Consider the following 16,725-nt stretch of genomic DNA (forward strand, 5'->3'; position numbering starts at 1 on the left):
GTGGTGTTGGGACCCGTGGGGGCATTGGGACCCATGGGGGACAGGGGACATCACGGTGGTGTTGGGACCCATAGGAGCTTTGGGACCCATGGGGGGGGGTGTTGGGACCCCTTGGGACCCTGCCTGGAGAGGTGATGGCGCAGGGAGCGATGGATTAGCCGGGCCGGGAGGGACAGGGGTTGTGTGGCTGTGAGTGTGCGCGCAGGGATGTGCGAGGCTGTGAGTGTGCGCGCAGGGGTGTGCTGGCTCGCACGCCGGTTTGGGGCCCTGCAAGGGGGTGTTTGCGCCGAAGGGTGTGTGTGCGTGTTCACGGGGGGGGTTGTGCGTGCACACAGGCGTGTGCGTGCGTGTGCGCTTGCGTGTGTGTGCTGCACGCAAACAGGGGCGTGTGTGTGTGTGTGTGTGTTCACAGGGGTGTGCATGCGCGTGGGGGTGTGCATGCGCACAGCGTGCCGGGTGTGTGTGCCCAGGGGTGTGTGTGTGTGCATGCTCACAGGTGTTGGTGTGTGCACGTGGGGGTGTGCATGCTCACAGGTGTGTGTGTGTGTGTGCACACAGGGGGTGCATGCTCACAGGTGTGTGTGTGTGTGTGCACACAGGGGGTGCATGCTCACAGGTGTGTGTGTGTGTGCACGCGGGGGGGTGCATGCACACAGGTGTGTGTGTGTGTGTGCACATGGGGGGTGCATGCTCACAGGTGTGTGTGTGTGTGCATGCGGGGGGGTGCATGCACACAGGTGTGTGTGTGTGTGTGCACGCGGGGGTGTGCATGCACACAGGTGTGTGTGTGTGTGTGTGCACGCGGGGGGTGCATGCACACAGGTGTGTGTGTGTGTGTGTGCACGCGGGGGGTGCATGCACACAGGTGTGTGTGTGTGTGTGCATGCTCACAGGTGTTGGTGTGTGCACGGGGGGTGTGCATGCTCACAGGTGTGTGTGTGTGTGTGTGTGTGCACACAGGGGGTGCATGCTCACAGGTGTGTGTGTGTGTGCACGCGGGGGTGCATGCACACAGGTGTGTGTGTGTGTGTGCACGCGGGGGGTGCATGCACACAGGTGTGTGTGTGTGTGTGTGCATGCTCACAGGTGTTGGTGTGTGCACGGGGGGTGTGCATGCTCACAGGTGTGTGTGTGTGTGTGTGTGTGCACACAGGGGGTGCATGCTCACAGGTGTGTGTGTGTGTGCACGCGGGGGTGCATGCACACAGGTGTGTGTGTGTGTGTGCACGCGGGGGGTGCATGCACACAGGTGTGTGTGTGTGTGTGTGCACGCGGGGGGGTGCATGCTCACAGGTGTGTGTGTGTGCACGCGGGGGTGCATGCACGCAGGTGTTGGTGTGTGTGCACGCGGGGGGGTGCATGCACACAGGTGTGTGTGTGTGTGTGTGCACGCGGGGGGGTGCATGCACACAGGTGTGTGTGTGTGTGTGTGCACGCGGGGGGGTGCATGCACACAGGTGTGTGTGTGGGGGGGGGGGATGTGTGTGCAGATGGGAGGGGTGTGTGTGTGCCCACAGCTGCGCGCGCGCGTGCGTGTCCGTGCACACGGGGGAGCGCGTGCGTGCACACAGCGCGGGGGCGTCCCTGTTCACACCGTGGAGGGGGGGGGGGGGGCCGCATGCACACAGCCTCTCTGCGTGTCTGCGTGCACCCGCGGGGGGGGGGGATGGGGTGGGTTGAGCGCATGCCCGCCTGCCCCCCACCCCCCCGCGTGGGTGCGTGTGCCCGCGCCCCCGCGTGCGTGTCCGCCGCCCCCCCCCCTCCCCGAGCGGCCCGGCCCGGCCCGGCCCCCCCCGTCCCCCCCCCCCCCCCCGCTCCGGGCCGCGCCGCGCCGCTCGGGGGCGGGCGGAGGCGGCCGCGCCGCGCCGCGGGGCTGCGCTCTGCAGCGGCCGCGCCGAGCCGAGCCGAGCCCGGAGAGCGGCGCCGAGCCGAGCCGAGCTTAACCGAGCCGAACCGAACCGAGCCGAACCGGGCCGAACCGAGCGGAGCGCGGAGCGCGGAGCAGGAGCGCAGCCGCCGCAAGCCGGGCGCAGCTCCCGCCCCGCCTCGGCGCCAGTAATTTTCCAAGCTCGGCCGGCGCTTCCCTGCGGGCGGCCGCGATCCGCGATCCGCGGGGCCATGGGAGACAAAGGCACCCGGTGAGTGCGGCGGCGCCGAGCCGCTTCCCACGCCGGCAAAACCGCGCCGCTTCCCACGCCGCGAAAACCGCGCAGCGCCGGGGAAACTGAGGCGCGGCCGGCGGCGATGGAGCCCAAATGCCTGCGCTTCCCTCGGCGGGCTGCGGGCTCCCGGCTGCCCTTATCCCCCCTCCCCGCTCCCCGCTCCAGCTCCGTCGGGGCGCTCCCGGCGCGGCCGTGGGAACCGCGGCGACCGCCGCCGCCTGCGCCGGGCCCGCAGCATCTGGAGGCCGGAGCCTCGCTGGGGCGGCCGGGCTGCGCGCAAACCCCTTCCCGGCCTGCGGCGGCGGCTGCTGCTGCTGCTGCTGCTGCTGCTGCTGCTGCTGCTGCTGCTGCTGCTGCTGGGGAGGGGCGAGGGATGCAGCTGGCAGCGGCCCTGCTCCTCTCGGAGGCGGCCGGGCTGCAGAAGCAGCAGCTTTCGGCCCGGCTTCGGGGGGCCCCCTTGCTCCCCGAGACGAGGCGGGAGCCCGGGCGCGATGCCCAAAGCCCGGGCTTGGAGGCAACGAGGACGCGCCAGCTCTCCGCTTTGAAAAAAAAGTCGGCGGCGGCCGCCCGCGCCGCGCGTTCCCGCAGTCCCTCGGGAGGCGTTTTGGGATCTGAACGCCGGGGCGCGGGGTTTCGGTGCGGGCGAGGAGCGTCGGCGCCCAGAGGCATCGGCCGTGCGGATGCTCTCAGCGCTCTCTCGCCCGCGCCCGGCTGTTCTCGCTGCGGAGAAGCGCTTTTGCTTTTGGGAAGCTGGAGCGACCCTGGGGAGAGCCGGACCCTGTCGCTGTTTCCGCCGGGGCCGAGGGGTGTTTTACACCCTGTGCCGAGCCCCGGGGTCTTGGGGGGGGGACGTGAGTCCTGGCCTCCGGCGGAGCCGTCGTGCCGGTCGTCACCCTGCGGCGATTGGAGCATCCTCCTGCTCGTGACCCTGGGGACCGGGGACCCTGCAGTCACCCTGAGTATTGGATCCATCAAGGATGGTCGGAGCGAACGTGCCTGCAGGGCCGCGTGTTGTGCACATGCTGGGTCGGGATTTCGGGAGCTGAAGCGGCTCTGCGGGGTCCCGGGATCCCCCTCCGCCCCGGCCGCGGCTCCGCTCTCGCTCCCTGCCTTCTCCCGCCGCAGGGGTTAACGCCCCGGGCTCAGCACGGCGGTGATTAGTCACCCGGCGAAGGGGTTGGAAACGGTTCCTTTTCCGGATGGCAGGGATGTTCCCCCGCGGCCTCGCCACCATGAATTATTTAAGGGTACTTAAGGGAGCCGGGGTGCCGGGGTCGGCTGGCTGGGCTCCCGCGCTGCAGCAGGGCCGGCTCGCCCTTCTCCCCGTCCCCCCTCGCCCCGGCGCCTCTTTTTCTCCGGAAAAAAAAGCAGGTTTTAGCCTCTGGAGCGCGAGAACAGCCCTTTCCCCCTGGGATCCGGTGGCTTCGAAGCAGCACGCTGGGGCGCGGGGCGGATATCCGCATCCCGTCCCCCCCGAGCGAGGGTTTCCCGGAGTCGCGGAGCATCTTCGGATGCCCGGAGCCGGCCGGGGCCGCGGCGTTTCCGCCGCCGCTGGCAGGCGTGCCGGGAGCAGAGAAACGATCCGAGAGGATCCCGGTGCCCTCGCTCGGAAGAAGGGCGCGCGGGGATTAAAACGCCAAATTTCTCCCTTCTTCTCTCCGAGTTTTGGTTGCGGCATCCAGCCTCGCACGGGGAGGTCGTGGGCTTGCAGAGCCCTCAAACGTTTGCCTTTGGCCTCCGGAGATATCCAGAAAACCCCGTCTCTTCCGATTCCTTCGGATCGCAGCACCGGAGACCCCCTGCCAGCAGCCCCAGATGGGGCCGCTTCGATTTTTTTTTGGGGGGGAAACGGCGACTTTTTGGCCCCACCGTCCTGCCTGCGTCGTCGGCCGCATCCTGCGCGGCGCAGTGCAGCCGAGACGCGGGGCCGAGCTCGCCGGGACTGGAAGCTGGCCGGGGATGGGGGGAGCCTCGGGCTTCCTGGCTTTTGTTTGCAGAACAAACTCTCCGAATAACAGCAGGATCCCGACATCCCGGATCCGAGAGCCAACTCGCTTCCTTGCCAAGGAGTCCCCGGGCCGGCGGGGAGCTGGTTCAGCCCGGAGCGAGCTGCTCGTAGGAAATGTTTTCGGATAGGGTGGCCGTGCCGGAGGGCCGGCTTTTCCCGAGGGTTTCCTCCGGGCTCGGCAGGGCACCGGGCACGGGAAAGGCGGGAGGAAACGGGTGGAAGGGAGGCGCCGGGCTTGTGCCGGCCCTCCGGTCGCCCCATGGTTGGAGGCTTCCCGGCCGGGGTTCCCGCGGCCTCGTTGGGGTTTTTTTTTTCCTTTTAAAAGGGCAATTTTCCGTCAAATCCGGCGCTCTTGGCACGTGCTAGGTTCTCACCCTCTCGGTTCCTTATCGATTCGCTCCTGAGTCGCTGCTTGCGACTCCAAGGGAGTTTTTCCCTGCTTGCCGCTTGGGCAGCGGGTACCACGCTCCCGCTTTTCCCGGGGTTTATTAAAGGGTTGGTCTGGGCAGTGAGGGGGGAATTGGGATGGGGGGGGGATTGGGATGGAGAGAGGGGGATTGGGATGGAAAGGGGGGATTGGGTTGGAAAGGGGGGATTGGGATGGAAGGGGGGATCGGGATGGGGATTGGGGTGGAGGGGGGAGGATTGGGATGGAGGGGGGAGGATTGGGATGGAAGGGGGGATTGGGATGGAAAGGGGGGATTGGGATGGAAGGGGGGATTGGGATGGAGAGGGGGGAATCGGGATGGAGGGGGGACCTGGCAGCTCTCGGGGCCTTTCCCGGGAGCACGCGGGGTCGCTGGGCACCCCACGGACTGGACCTGGCTCCTGTCTGCCTGATCCCTACGGAGGAGCCACCTCCCGGCCGCGCGGCCATTTCGGTGCGGGCTTGGCGAGCATCCCCGGGGGGCTTCGGGCCGGCACCCCGGGGGGGCCGTGCGCTGCCCCGGCTCTGCCCAGCCTGGCTGTGTGGCTGCGGGAGGCTCGGGCCGTCTCTGCACCCCCCGAGAGGCAGAAACTTCCCCGTTCTGGGCCTTCGGGCAGCGCCGTGCGCGGCACGGCCTTTGCACAGTGCCTTGCGCAGTGCTTTGCACAGTACTTTGCACAGCGCCTTGCACAGCCGGGCTTTTGCAAAGCATCTTGCACGGCACCTTGCACGGCATGGCACCTTGCACGGCACCTTGCACGGCATGGCCTTTGCACGGCCTCTTGCATGGTGCCTTGTACAGCACGGCACCTCGCACGGCACCTCGCACAACACGGCCTTTGCATGGCGCCTTGCATGGCCTCTTGCACAGCACCTTGCACAACGCACCACCATGGCCTTTGCACAGCCTCTTGCACGGCACATTGCACAGCACCTTGCATGGCACGGCCTTTGCATGGCATCTTGCATGGCACCTTGCACAGCCGGGCTTTTGCAGAGCGCCTTGCACGGCACCTTGCACAGCACGGCCTTTGCACGGCACTGCGCAGCACGGCCTTTGCACGGCACTTTGCATGGCACCTTGCACAGCACAGCTTTTGCATGACCTCTTGCATGGCACCTTGCACAGCACGGCACCTTGCACGGCACCTTGCACGGCATGGCCTTTGCATGGCCTCTTGCACAGCACAGCTTTTGCATGGCCTCTTGCACAGCACAGCTTTTGCGTGGCCTCTTGCATGGCACCTTGCACAGCACAGCACCTTACATGGCACGGCCTTTGCACGACACCTTGCACGGCATCTTGCACGGCACAGCCTTTGCACGACCTCTTGCATGGCACCTTGCACAGCACGGCACCTTGCCTGGCACCTTGCACAGCACAGCCTTTGCACAACCTCTTGCACAGCACCTTGCACAGCACGGCACCTTGCACGGCCTTTGCACGGCACCTTGCACAGCACGGCACCTTGCCTGGCACCTTGCACAGCACAGCCTTTGCACAACCTCTTGCACGGCACCTTGCACAGCACGGCACCTTGCACGGCCTTTGCACGGCACCTTGCACAGCACGGCACCTTGCCTGGCACCTTGCACAGCACAGCCTTTGCACAACCTCTTGCACGGCACCTTGCACAGCACGGCACCTTGCACGGCCTTTGCACGGCCCCTTGCACAGCATGGCACCTTGCCTGGCACCTTGCACCGCACGACCTTTGCACGGCCCCTTGCACGGCAGCGTGCAGGGCGCCTTGCGCAGCAGTGGTGCCGGCATCCCTCGGGCATCCCGTCGCGCTCGCGGGGGGGCACATGCACGAGGGACGAGGCTGTGGCTGCCTTGGAGCCGGCTGATACCCTGAGGCGGGACAGGAATGTTTCCGGGCGCCTGGATTGCCATCTGGGCCAGCGCGGGATGCGGGATGCAGCACGGGGCCCATTAGCCTAATGCAATTGCTTCCCGGCTCGCGGCTGTAAGGTGACACCGATTGCTCGCCGCGGTTTATAGGAAAGGCGCTTTGTAGGAAAGGCTTCCCGGCGGGAGCTGCCAAGAGGGAAAAGGCTCCGGCGTCGCCTCCGAAGGCGCCAGCTTGCAATGCTCCGGGATGGCCCGCTAACCCACCTCCCCTCTCCTCTTTTGCAGGGTGTTCAAGAAAGCGAGTCCCAACGGGAAGGTAAGCCGGGGCGCGGGAAGGTAAGCCGGAGCGCGGGCCGGCTGCCGGGAGAGGCCATGCGGCACCGGCGGGTGCCGTTTTGCCTCCGGTTCCCTTGCGCTCCAAGCTGCGGGGCTGGATCCGGCCGGCGCTCCATGACCTTTCCCTGCCATCAGCATGTGGAGCGGGGAAGGAGGGAGATGGGAAGGAAGGGAGAAAGGGAAGGAGGGAGGAAAGAGAGAGGGAGGGAGAAGGGAGGAAAGAGGAAAGGAAGGGAAAAAGCAAGGAAAAAAAGGGAGGGAGGAAAGAAGGAAGTGAGATGGGAAGGAAAGAGGGAAGGAAGGGAGGGAGAAGCAGGGAAGGGAGGGAGAAAGGGAAGGAGGGAGGAAAGACAGGAAGGAGGGAGAAGGGAGGAAAGAGGAAGGGAAGGAAGGAAGGGAAAAAGCAAGGAAAGAAGGGAGGGAGGAAAGATGGAAGGAAGTGAGATGGGAAGGAAAGAGGAAAGGAAGGAAGGGGGAAGCAGGAAGGAAGGGAAGAAGGGAAAGAAGGAGGGAGAGAGATGGGAAAGAAAGGAAAGGAAGGAAGGGATGGAAGGAAGGGAGAAAGCAGGGAAGGAGGGGAGGAAAGGGAGGGAGAAGGGGAGGAAAGAGGAAAGGTAGGAAGGGAGAAAGGGAAGGAAGGAGGGAGAGAAGAGACGGAAAGAGGACCCTCCAGGCGGGCGAAGGGAGACGCGGGGATTAGGGGACGTGCCCAAGGGCAGGCGCTTCGTCGGTGGCGGAGCGCTGCCGCTGCCGAGCCACCGCTGCCCAACGCACCGGCGCGGCGAGCGCGCGGGGGCTCAGCGAGATTTGGCAGCGCTTCCGAAGGGCTAAATCGGCGCCAAAGGAGCCGGCGGCGAGCGCCAAGGCGCTGCCGGTGCCGCTCCGCGTCGGAGCGCTGCTGACCGCCCGCCGGCGCTCTCCTCTCCCCGCAGCTCACCGTCTACCTGGGCAAGCGGGATTTCGTCGACCACATCGACGTGGTGGACCCCGTGGGTAAGTGGCGCCCGGCGCCGTGGCGAGCCCCCGGCCACCCGAAATCCCACCGCCGGGCTCCGGGCCGCCCCGGAGAGAGCCGGGATGCAGGAGGGCAGCGCCAACGCAGCCGCTCCGGCGGCAGGATGAGGCCCTGGGATCCGCGGGAGGATGCGATGGGAGGGGAGGCTGATTTATCGAGGGCGGAGCGGACAGGCAATTCCTGTCCGGGTTTCCCGGCGAAGCTGGGGGGGCCGGTTTCCTGGGAATTGGCCTAGCCCTCTCCCGTCTCGGCCGCTCGGAAAGCAGGAGTCGGGTTGCACCGGGCGCGAGATCCGGCCGGCTGCTCCGCTCTGCGTTTCCCCCGGGGTCCCACCGCCCGCTGGGGATTCGGGGAAGAGCCAGGCTGCTCCGAATAATTGCTTTATTTGCATTGCATCGTTCATTTAGGATGCCTGCAGCTTCCTTGGATTAAGCGCGGCGGAGGGTGAATCCCGGTTACCTCCCTCCCTGCACAGAGAAGGCTTTAATATATATATATAAATATATATATGCGTATATATATGTGCCAGGTTTATAGGTGGAGGTGACGGCTCTCGTTAGCGCGCGCTTTGATTTATTGGCTTCCGCTTCAGTTTGTTTGCATGTCGGATCCCCCCAAAAACACATTTTTTGGAGCTTAACTGCAGGGACGAGCCAGGCTGGGAAAGGGCTGGATTCGCCGCCGGCCCCTAACCCGGCCCCGTCCTCTCTTGCAGACGGCGTCGTGCTGGTGGATCCCGAGTACCTGAAGGAAAGGAAAGGTAACGGCGCCGCCGGCGGGGTCTCGCGGCCGCCCCGGCGCCCTCCCGCGCCGTCGCGAAGCGGGGGGCCGCCGCCAGCCCCCGGCCGGCCCCGCAGCCCCTCTCCCTCTTGCCGCCCTCGCCAGTCTTCGTGACGTTGACCTGCGCTTTCCGCTACGGCCGCGAGGACCTGGACGTGCTGGGGCTCACCTTCCGCAAGGACCTCTTCGTGGCCAACGCGCAAGCCTTCCCGCCGGTGCCCGAGGAGAAGAAGCCGCTGACGCGGCTGCAGGAGCGGCTCATCAAGAAGCTGGGCGAGCACGCCTACCCCTTCACCTTCGAGGTGGGCATCTCCCACCGCTTCCCGGCCGGCGGTTTCCCGGCGGCCACCGTTTCCCGGCTGGGGAAACCGAGGCACGGGGCGCGTCGGGGGCCGCGCGGCGTTCGTGGCGTTGCGGGAATTGGCGATCCAGCCCCGGCGTGCCGGGCGCTGCGGGTGCTTCTCCGAAGGGCCCGGGCTCATCCGGCGTTTTCCCTTTCAGATCCCTCCCAACTTGCCCTGCTCCGTGACGCTGCAGCCCGGCCCGGAGGACACGGGGAAGGTGAGGTGCTCCGGCTGCCGGCAGCAGCTCCCTGCCTGCTGGTGGGGTCCAGGTTCTTCCCTGCCCCCTGCTCGTGTCCCTGCCTGTTCCCTGCACCCATCCCGTGGTCCTGGGGACCGTGCTGGCACCCGGCCGTGGGGTCCCCTCCAGACGGGGGTCACGGCACACGCTACCTCCGTTCTAGCTGCATGCCGGGGTGCAAAGGGGTTTATCCGCCTCCTTTTCTGCCTCCTCCTGGTTTCCAGGCCTGCGGTGTGGACTATGAGGTCAAAGCGTTCTGCGCTGAGAACTTGGAGGAGAAAATCCACAAGAGGTGAGCAGGGAGGACCATGTCCTGCCAGAGCAGGGGGTGACACGCGGGAGCAGCGGCCTTTGGGTACGCGGGGCTGGCAGGCACAGGGACCTGCAGTGGGGAAGGGACACCTGGTTTTGGTACCCCGCAGTAGGCGGGCTAGGGCTGAGAATGTGATGTCCTCCAGGATGGGCTGCAACAGAGATGTTCTCCAGGATGGGGCTGGGATGGAGATGACCTCCAGAATGAGATTGGGGTGGAGATGTCCTCTAGTGTGGGGCTGGGATGGAGATGTCCTGCAGGATGGGGCTGCAACAGAGATGTTCTCCAGGATGGGCCTGGGATGGAGATGTCCTCCAGGATGGGCCTGGGATGGAGATGTCCTCCAGGATGGGGCTGCGATGGAGATGACCTCCAGAATGAGATTGGGGTGGAGATGTCCTCTAGTGTGGGGCTGGGATGGAGATGTCCTGCAGGATGGGGCTGCAACAGAGATGTTCTCCAGGATGGGCCTGGGATGGAGATGTCCTCCAGGATGGGCCTGGGATGGAGATGTCCTCCAGGATGGGGCTGCAACAGAGATGTTCTCCAGAACGGGGTTGGGATGGAGATGTCCTCCAGGATGGGCCTGGGATGGAGATGTCCTGCAGGATGGGGCTGGGATGGAGATGTTCTCCCGGTCGGGGCTGGGACGCAGATGCTCACTGCAGCTCCGGGCGGGGAGACCAACCCTGCCATCTCGTGGGGACGCGCAGCCCGACACGTGCCCAGCCAGGCCTGCTGCCCGTCCCGCAGGGCTGCCCTCACTCCCAGCCTTGGACAAGCGTCCTTGGCAGGGGACAGTCCCTGGAGGGGAGCCCTGCTGCCGGGACCTCGCAGAAGGTTATTCTGATTTAACAGCGCAGAAGGGATTTGGGCTGAGATGGGCCAAGAAAACGGGTGGCCAGAGCTGCCCTCTTGGCCCCCGGACGCCTGGGTTCTCTTCTGGCAATGCCCCGCAGGAACTCGGTGCGCCTGGTGATCCGCAAGGTGCAGTACGCCCCGGAGCGACCCGGCCCCCAGCCCATGGCCGAGACCACCCGGCAGTTCCTCATGTCGGACAAGCCGCTGCACCTCGAGGCGTCCCTGGACAAGGAGGTAGCGCAGCCCCGTTGCGTCTCCCGGCATCCGCTCGCGGGGCGGCCGGGGACCTCACGGGCTCCGCTGTCCTTCGCGCCCCGCAGATCTACTACCACGGGGAGCCCATCAGCGTCAACGTCCACGTCACCAACAACACCAACAAGACGGTGAAGAAGATCAAAATCTCGGGTGAGTTTTGCCCCTGGTCCTTGCCACGTCCCCCAGGACGTCCCGGCTCCGGACCCGCGGGGTTCCCGCAGCAGCACCCACGGGAGCTGCCCCCAACCCTTGACCCAACCTCACCTCTCTCCCACCCCAGTGCGCCAGTACGCCGACATCTGCCTCTTCAACACCGCCCAGTACAAGTGCCCCGTGGCGGTGGAGGACGCCGAGTGAGTAGTGCCCGGACCCGCGACGGGTCCCCCCAGTGCTGCGGTGACCGCGGGCCGCTCCGGTCCGTCCGTGGCCGCGCTGCCCCGTGGCAGCTGGACCTTGGGCACGTGGAGAGGTGGCATCTCGCAGCTCAGCCTCCCGTCGCCTCTTGCGTCGGTCGGCCAAAGGCAGCGCGGTCCGGCCGACTTGCGGGTCCTGGATGGGGTCGGTGGGAACCTTTTCCGTGGCAATCCGGGCGGTTTTGTTGGCAGTATCCAGCCCCGTGCTGGTGGAGCAGAGGCTCTTTGCAGAGGAGGCTCCCGTGGCGGGGGGGGGTTTGGGGCTCCGGCTGATGGGCGCTGCCGTCCGCAGCGACGTGGTGGCCCCGAGCTCGACGTTCTGCAAGGTCTACACGCTGACGCCCTTCCTCGCCAACAACCGGGAGAAGCGCGGGCTGGCGCTCGACGGCAAGCTCAAGCACGAGGACACCAACCTGGCCTCCAGCACGCTGTGAGACCCCGTCCTCCACCTTGCTCCCAGCTTGGGGCCTCCATCTTGGAGAACACCTGGGTTTTTTGGGGGGAAAACAAGCCACTTTTTGTGCTCATGCACTAGTCCAAGCGTCCGAGCGAGCCCATGGCTTGCTCCGGCTTCCCGGAGCCGTTGCTGTTGGTGGCCAAGGGGATGCCCGGGGAGGAGGAGACCCGACACATCCCGGGGGGGTGCGATGGGTGCTCATGGCCATCTCCTCGCTCAACCCGCCCACCCTTTCCTCCAGGTTGAGAGACGGCGCCAATAAGGAGATCCTGGGCATCATCGTCTCCTACAAAGTGAAGGTGAAGCTGGTGGTGTCGCGAGGAGGGTGAGTCCCCGGCGCTTTGGGGCCGGGCCAGGCGGTTTTGGGGGGAGGGGGCCGCGTTGGGCGCGCGAGCGGTGACTAATTTGTCATCTCCTTCGCCTCGCGGCAGCCTGCTGGGAGACCTTGCCTCCAGGTAACGCCATCCTTGCGCCTCCTCCCTTCTCTCCTTCCCACCCCGTCCCTGCTCCCGAATCCTCATCCTGCACCGGTTGGGGGGGCTAAAAGGAAAAGCTCGAAAGTCATAAAAGCGTGTGGAAAGCACCCAAATTTTTGGCCGGCAGCCCCAGCTTTGCGCGCTGAGCTCGTGTCCCCTCCCACCCAACCCCGTCCTCCTTGCTTTGCCCCCCACTGCTCCTGACGGCAGCCCCCCGCTCTCCCGTTGCAGCGACGTCGCGGTGGAGCTGCCCTTCACGCTGATGCACCCCAAGCCCAAGGAGGAGCCGGCGCACCGGGACGGTGAGTGCCGGCCCCGGGCGCAGCCCCCTCACGGGCTCAACCGGGTTAGGGGGAACCTCACGTGTGGTCTTTTTTTTTCGGGGACTCACCCTGTGCCACCCTTCGCTGTGTTCAGTTCCAGAGAACGAAGCTCCCATAGATACAAATCTGATAGAACTTGACACAAAGTAAGAGAAAAAAAACCCGCCGCCGGGCTCCGTATGGGAACGCGAATCGTTCGCGTGTAACTCGCCGGCGATCGGCGCGCGCGCGCGCTCGCATGTCACCCCGCTAACTCGTGCCGTGCCATTGCCGCGGGGACGGCTGACGGTGCTGATCGCTGCACGCATAACCATTAATGCATGTTCCCCCCCGCCATTGCATGTCTTTCCAAGCAGGAGAATCGCAGCGATAAAGCGCCGGCGCGTCGTGGTGGTGACTTTGGGGTGACGGGGGGGGGACATGCATGCAAAGGGGGCTGCAGCGCAGGTGCGTTTGCACCCTGGCTGCGTTGCACCGGCTCCGTTTCGGGCCTGGGCGGCTGCGTTGCAGGAGGGGACGCGGCCATCGGAGAGGTCCCCGGGTTGCAAACCGTTCCCGGGCTGCATGCGGAGCAAGCGCCGAGACAGCAGCCGATTTGGGGGCTATTGGGGGGGGGGTGGTGCAGAAAGCAAGCGGTGCTGAGATTTTTTGCAAATCAGGCAGCTTGCAAAGGGTTTTTCTTTAAGACCCTCCAAGCGCTGCAAAAGCCCGCGCCGAAGAGCGGGCGCCGTGGCTTGCGGCGTCCTTCCACCGCTCTCTCCCGGCGAGCCGGGACGCCGGCACCGCCGCCGCCGGCAGCCTGGCGGTCGGCCTCCCGCTAACGCTCGCTCCCTTGCGTTCCCCGCCAGCGACGACGACATCGTGTTCGAAGACTTCGCCCGGCAGCGGCTCAAAGGCATGAAGGACGACAAGGAGGAAGAGGAGGAGCGCGCAAACTCCCCGCAGCTCAACGACAGATAAGCGGCGTCCGCCCGGCCGCCGCCACCGCCCCGCGCCGGCTTGCTCCAGCAACACCTGCGCATTAGGCTGCTTCTATTTTGTATGATTATTAATTTTGTTTTCTACCTGTACCGGGAGCCTATGGATCACCCGATCGCGACAGCAACTATAACCGTCCAGCTGTGCCGTGTCGTCACTCTCCATCCAGCTGCCTGAGCTGCTGTTTCCCGTGCAGGTCTGTGGGCACATCCTGAGCGGTGCTGGAGCCGGGAGGAGGTGTTGGGGGGGGGGGAATCGCCACCGGCGCTCGGCACCGCTCCCGTCCCCGCACCTTCGGAGTGCTTTCCCGAGGGGCGAGCCCGGCCCACGCCGGCGGCTCCCGCGCCCGAATAACCCTGCCGCAGGCTTGGCTCACCCCCCCCCCGGGGGTTTGGAGGCAACGGGATGGGCAAGCATCACCCCCACACCCCAAAATTCCTCCTGAGCAGCCGTCGGCCGTGCGATTGCTTTCCCTGAGATTGGGTGCAAACGCCTCTTCTCAGCTGCAAGGAGGGTCATTTCGGAGCGCTCTCCCCCCCACACACCTCGGTGCAGATAGCTCCATCCTCCCCGTCCGGGGGTGCACCAAGCTGAGACCCCTGTTATTTTTGGGTAAACCTGACTGGGCAGCGTGGTACCTTTTTTGTTTTGTTTTTTTGGTTTTTTTTTTTGGTTTTTTTTTTTGTAAAGCGGTTACTTTGTACTGTCTGTCGATACTTGCTTCTTTGGTTTCTCCACCATATATCTGTGACGTTTCCGTGTTCTGTCAAATAAATTATTCTAGTTTATTAAACTCAGAAAGGAAACCACAGCCCCCAGTGCACGGACCCGTCTCTTGGCTCAGGGAAGGGCAGCCGGCACAGTCCTGGGGCGTCAACGAAGCGGCTCCTGGCGATGGTGCTGGTGGGGTACGGAGGCTCTCGCCACCCCACGCTGTTGCTCAGCGGTCAAATGCAAACCCTCGAGCCCAGGTGTCCTTGTCACGGCCTCACACAGGTCCCTGTTGCTCCTGTCCAGCTCCTGCACGCTTCTTTGCCGGCAAAATTCACTTATTCCTGCACTAACACTCAAGTAAGTCTCCAGCATCACGTATCAGGCCCTGAACCCCCCTGCTTCCCCTCTGGAGGACACAGCTACACCTGCATGTCCCCACCTGCAACCGAGCTCCGCGGTCCAAACCCAGCACCGTTCGCTCTCATCCCGGTGAGCCCGGGCGCGGGTTCAGCCGTCTGCAGGACGCATTCCCGCGCGGCCCAGCCTTCCCCACCGAGGGCAAACCCGGCCCTACGAGCAGGTTCAGCAGAGCCGAAGGCCCCCCCCCGCGGTCACGCAGCTGGATTCGCTGATAACGATGTTCAGGCGCCGCCCGAAGCTCTGCTCGGTGCATTTACGTCAGAAACGCCCCAGTGCGAGTTCTCCAGTGTCAGCGTGAAAGGTCGAGCACTTGCCGAGATCTCTGTGCATCCCCCTCCCCCCACCCCTTCCTAAGGCAGCTGTAAGTACTTAATATCTTGGACATCTCTAGTACTTTGTCAAATCTGGTTCAAACTGGCCAGGAAGGCCCAAGTTATTTAGGGAATAAAAGGGAAGTTTAGACGAGGACAAGCTGTGCTATTGCTTAAGCCTCATTTCCCTAGAAAATCAAGCAAATTTGTTTCCCTGTTCCGTCTGCACTGCCTCTGCATCACTGTCATGTGGGACAGGATCACTGATCAGTAGTCAGCACGGCTTTACAAAGGGGAAATCATGCCTAGCCAACTCGATAGCCTTCTACGATGGAATGACGGGCTTGGTAGATGAGGGCAGAGCAGCGGATGTTGTCTACCTTGACTTCAGCAAGGCTTTTGACACCATTTCCCATGAGACCCTCCTAAACAAGCTGATAAACTGCAGGCTAGTTGGGTGGACAGTGAGGTGGACTGAAAACTGGATGAACTGCCAGACTCAGAGGGTTGTGATCAGCAGCACTAAGTCCAGCGGGAGACCAGTGACTAGTGGTGTAGCCCTGGGGCTGATACTGGGGCCAGTACTGTTTAACATCATCCTTAATGAGCTGGATGACAGCACCCTCAGCAAGTTCACAGATGATACAAAACTAGGAGGAGTGGCCGATACCCCAGAGGGCTGTGCTGCCATTCAGAGGGACCTCAACCGGCTGGAGAGATGGGCAGAGAGGAACCTCATGAAGTTCAACAAAGGCAAGTGCAGGGTCCTGCACCTGGGGTGGGGTGGGGAGGGGAGGGAGGAATATCCCCAGACACTAGTACAGGTTGGGGGCTGACCAGCTGGAGAGCAGCTCTGTGGAGAAGGTTCTGGTGGACGAGCTGAGCGTGGGCCAACAGTGTGCCCTTGTGGCAAAGAGGGACAACGGTATCCTGGGCTGGATCAGGAGGAACATTGCCAGCAAGTCGTGGGAGGTGATCCTTCCCCTCTACTCAGCACTGGTGAGACCACACCTAGAGTGCTGGCTCCAGTGCTGGGCTCCCCAGTATGAGAGAGACATGGACATACTGGACTTTGTCCAGCAAAGGGCCACAAAGATGATGAATGGACTGGTGCATCTCTCCTATGAGGAGAGGCTGAGAGCTGGGAGCATTTAGCCTGGAGAAGGGAAGGCTCAGGGGAACCTTATCAATGTGTAAAAACACCTGATGGAAGGATGTAAAGAAGACAGAGTCAGACTCTTCTCAGTGATGCCCACTGACAGGACAAGAGGCAACGGGCACAAATTGAAACACAGGAAATTGAAGAGTATAAAACACTTCTTCACTGCAAGGGTGGTTGAACACTGGGATAGGTTTCCCAGACAAGTTGTGGAGTCTCCATGCTTGGAGATATTCAAAACCCAACCTGACATGGTCCTGGACAACCTGCTCTACCTGGCCCTGCTTTGGGGGGGTCTAGACCAGACAATCTCGAGAGGTCCCTTCTAATCTCAACTACTCAACGATTCTGTCAGGCTTAGCATTGCTGCTCCTACGTACCAGTTAGTCCACCATGTCCCTGCAAAGGAGAGTAAAAGAAGATAGAGCCTGGTAGCTGGAAAGACTATAGGGGCCATCTCTTCTCCTCAGAGCTCACCTCCTCCAGAGCAAGACCCTCACCCTGGTGGCCGTTTCCATCTAGAGGCTGTGTGTTATCAAAGAGTTGAGAGGAGCTGCAGCTGCTGAGCTGTGCAGCTGGGCTTGCCGAATCTCCCACTCCCAGGGATGCCTGAGAAAGATCCCTTCAGCTCCTTGATCTCACTTGGAAAACCCTCCATCCCTGCACATACCCCATCCCGTCAGCCACACAGTTCTCTTTCCCAGGACTGCCCATAGCACCCAGAAAGGCCATCTCCTAAACCGATGAACCTGGATATCTCAGAAAGGGCAGACCCTGTTCTCCCATGGCAGGTAGGAATAGACAAGAGCAGAGGTAGAGACTCAAGAGTCAGGAGCCCTCCTGGCTGCCCCTCCCTCGGGCTTGCTCCCCAGGAACCTCT

General features: G+C 63.7%; 1 protein-coding gene across 3 annotated transcripts; it reads left to right on the plus strand.

Annotated features, from left to right (window-relative positions):
• The first annotated feature begins 1,848 nt into the window (after nt 1-1,848).
• ARRB1 (arrestin beta 1) lies at nt 1,849-14,268 on the plus strand. 3 transcript variants are annotated; one of them, XM_067306082.1, is made up of 16 exons: nt 1,849-2,138; nt 6,738-6,768; nt 7,721-7,781; nt 8,519-8,563; nt 8,689-8,885; nt 9,085-9,144; nt 9,390-9,457; nt 10,438-10,573; nt 10,660-10,744; nt 10,875-10,947; nt 11,300-11,437; nt 11,706-11,789; nt 11,896-11,919; nt 12,172-12,242; nt 12,358-12,409; nt 13,112-14,268. In XM_067306082.1, exons 1-16 carry the CDS (start codon nt 2,119-2,121, stop codon nt 13,221-13,223), a joined length of 1,257 nt encoding a protein of 418 aa, XP_067162183.1. In that variant the 5' UTR covers nt 1,849-2,118; the 3' UTR covers nt 13,224-14,268. The 3 variants fall into 3 exon arrangements, with proteins under 3 accessions (XP_067162183.1, XP_067162250.1, XP_067162314.1); XM_067306149.1 differs by lacking the exon at nt 11,896-11,919; XM_067306213.1 differs by lacking the exon at nt 11,896-11,919 and having other exon boundaries at nt 11,706-11,763; nt 13,112-13,196.
• Nucleotides 14,269-16,725: the final 2,457 nt, after the last annotated feature.

The sequence above is a fragment of the Apteryx mantelli genome, chromosome 1 (genome assembly GCF_036417845.1).
Source record: "Apteryx mantelli isolate bAptMan1 chromosome 1, bAptMan1.hap1, whole genome shotgun sequence".
Classification (NCBI taxonomy): domain Eukaryota; kingdom Metazoa; phylum Chordata; class Aves; order Apterygiformes; family Apterygidae; genus Apteryx; species Apteryx mantelli.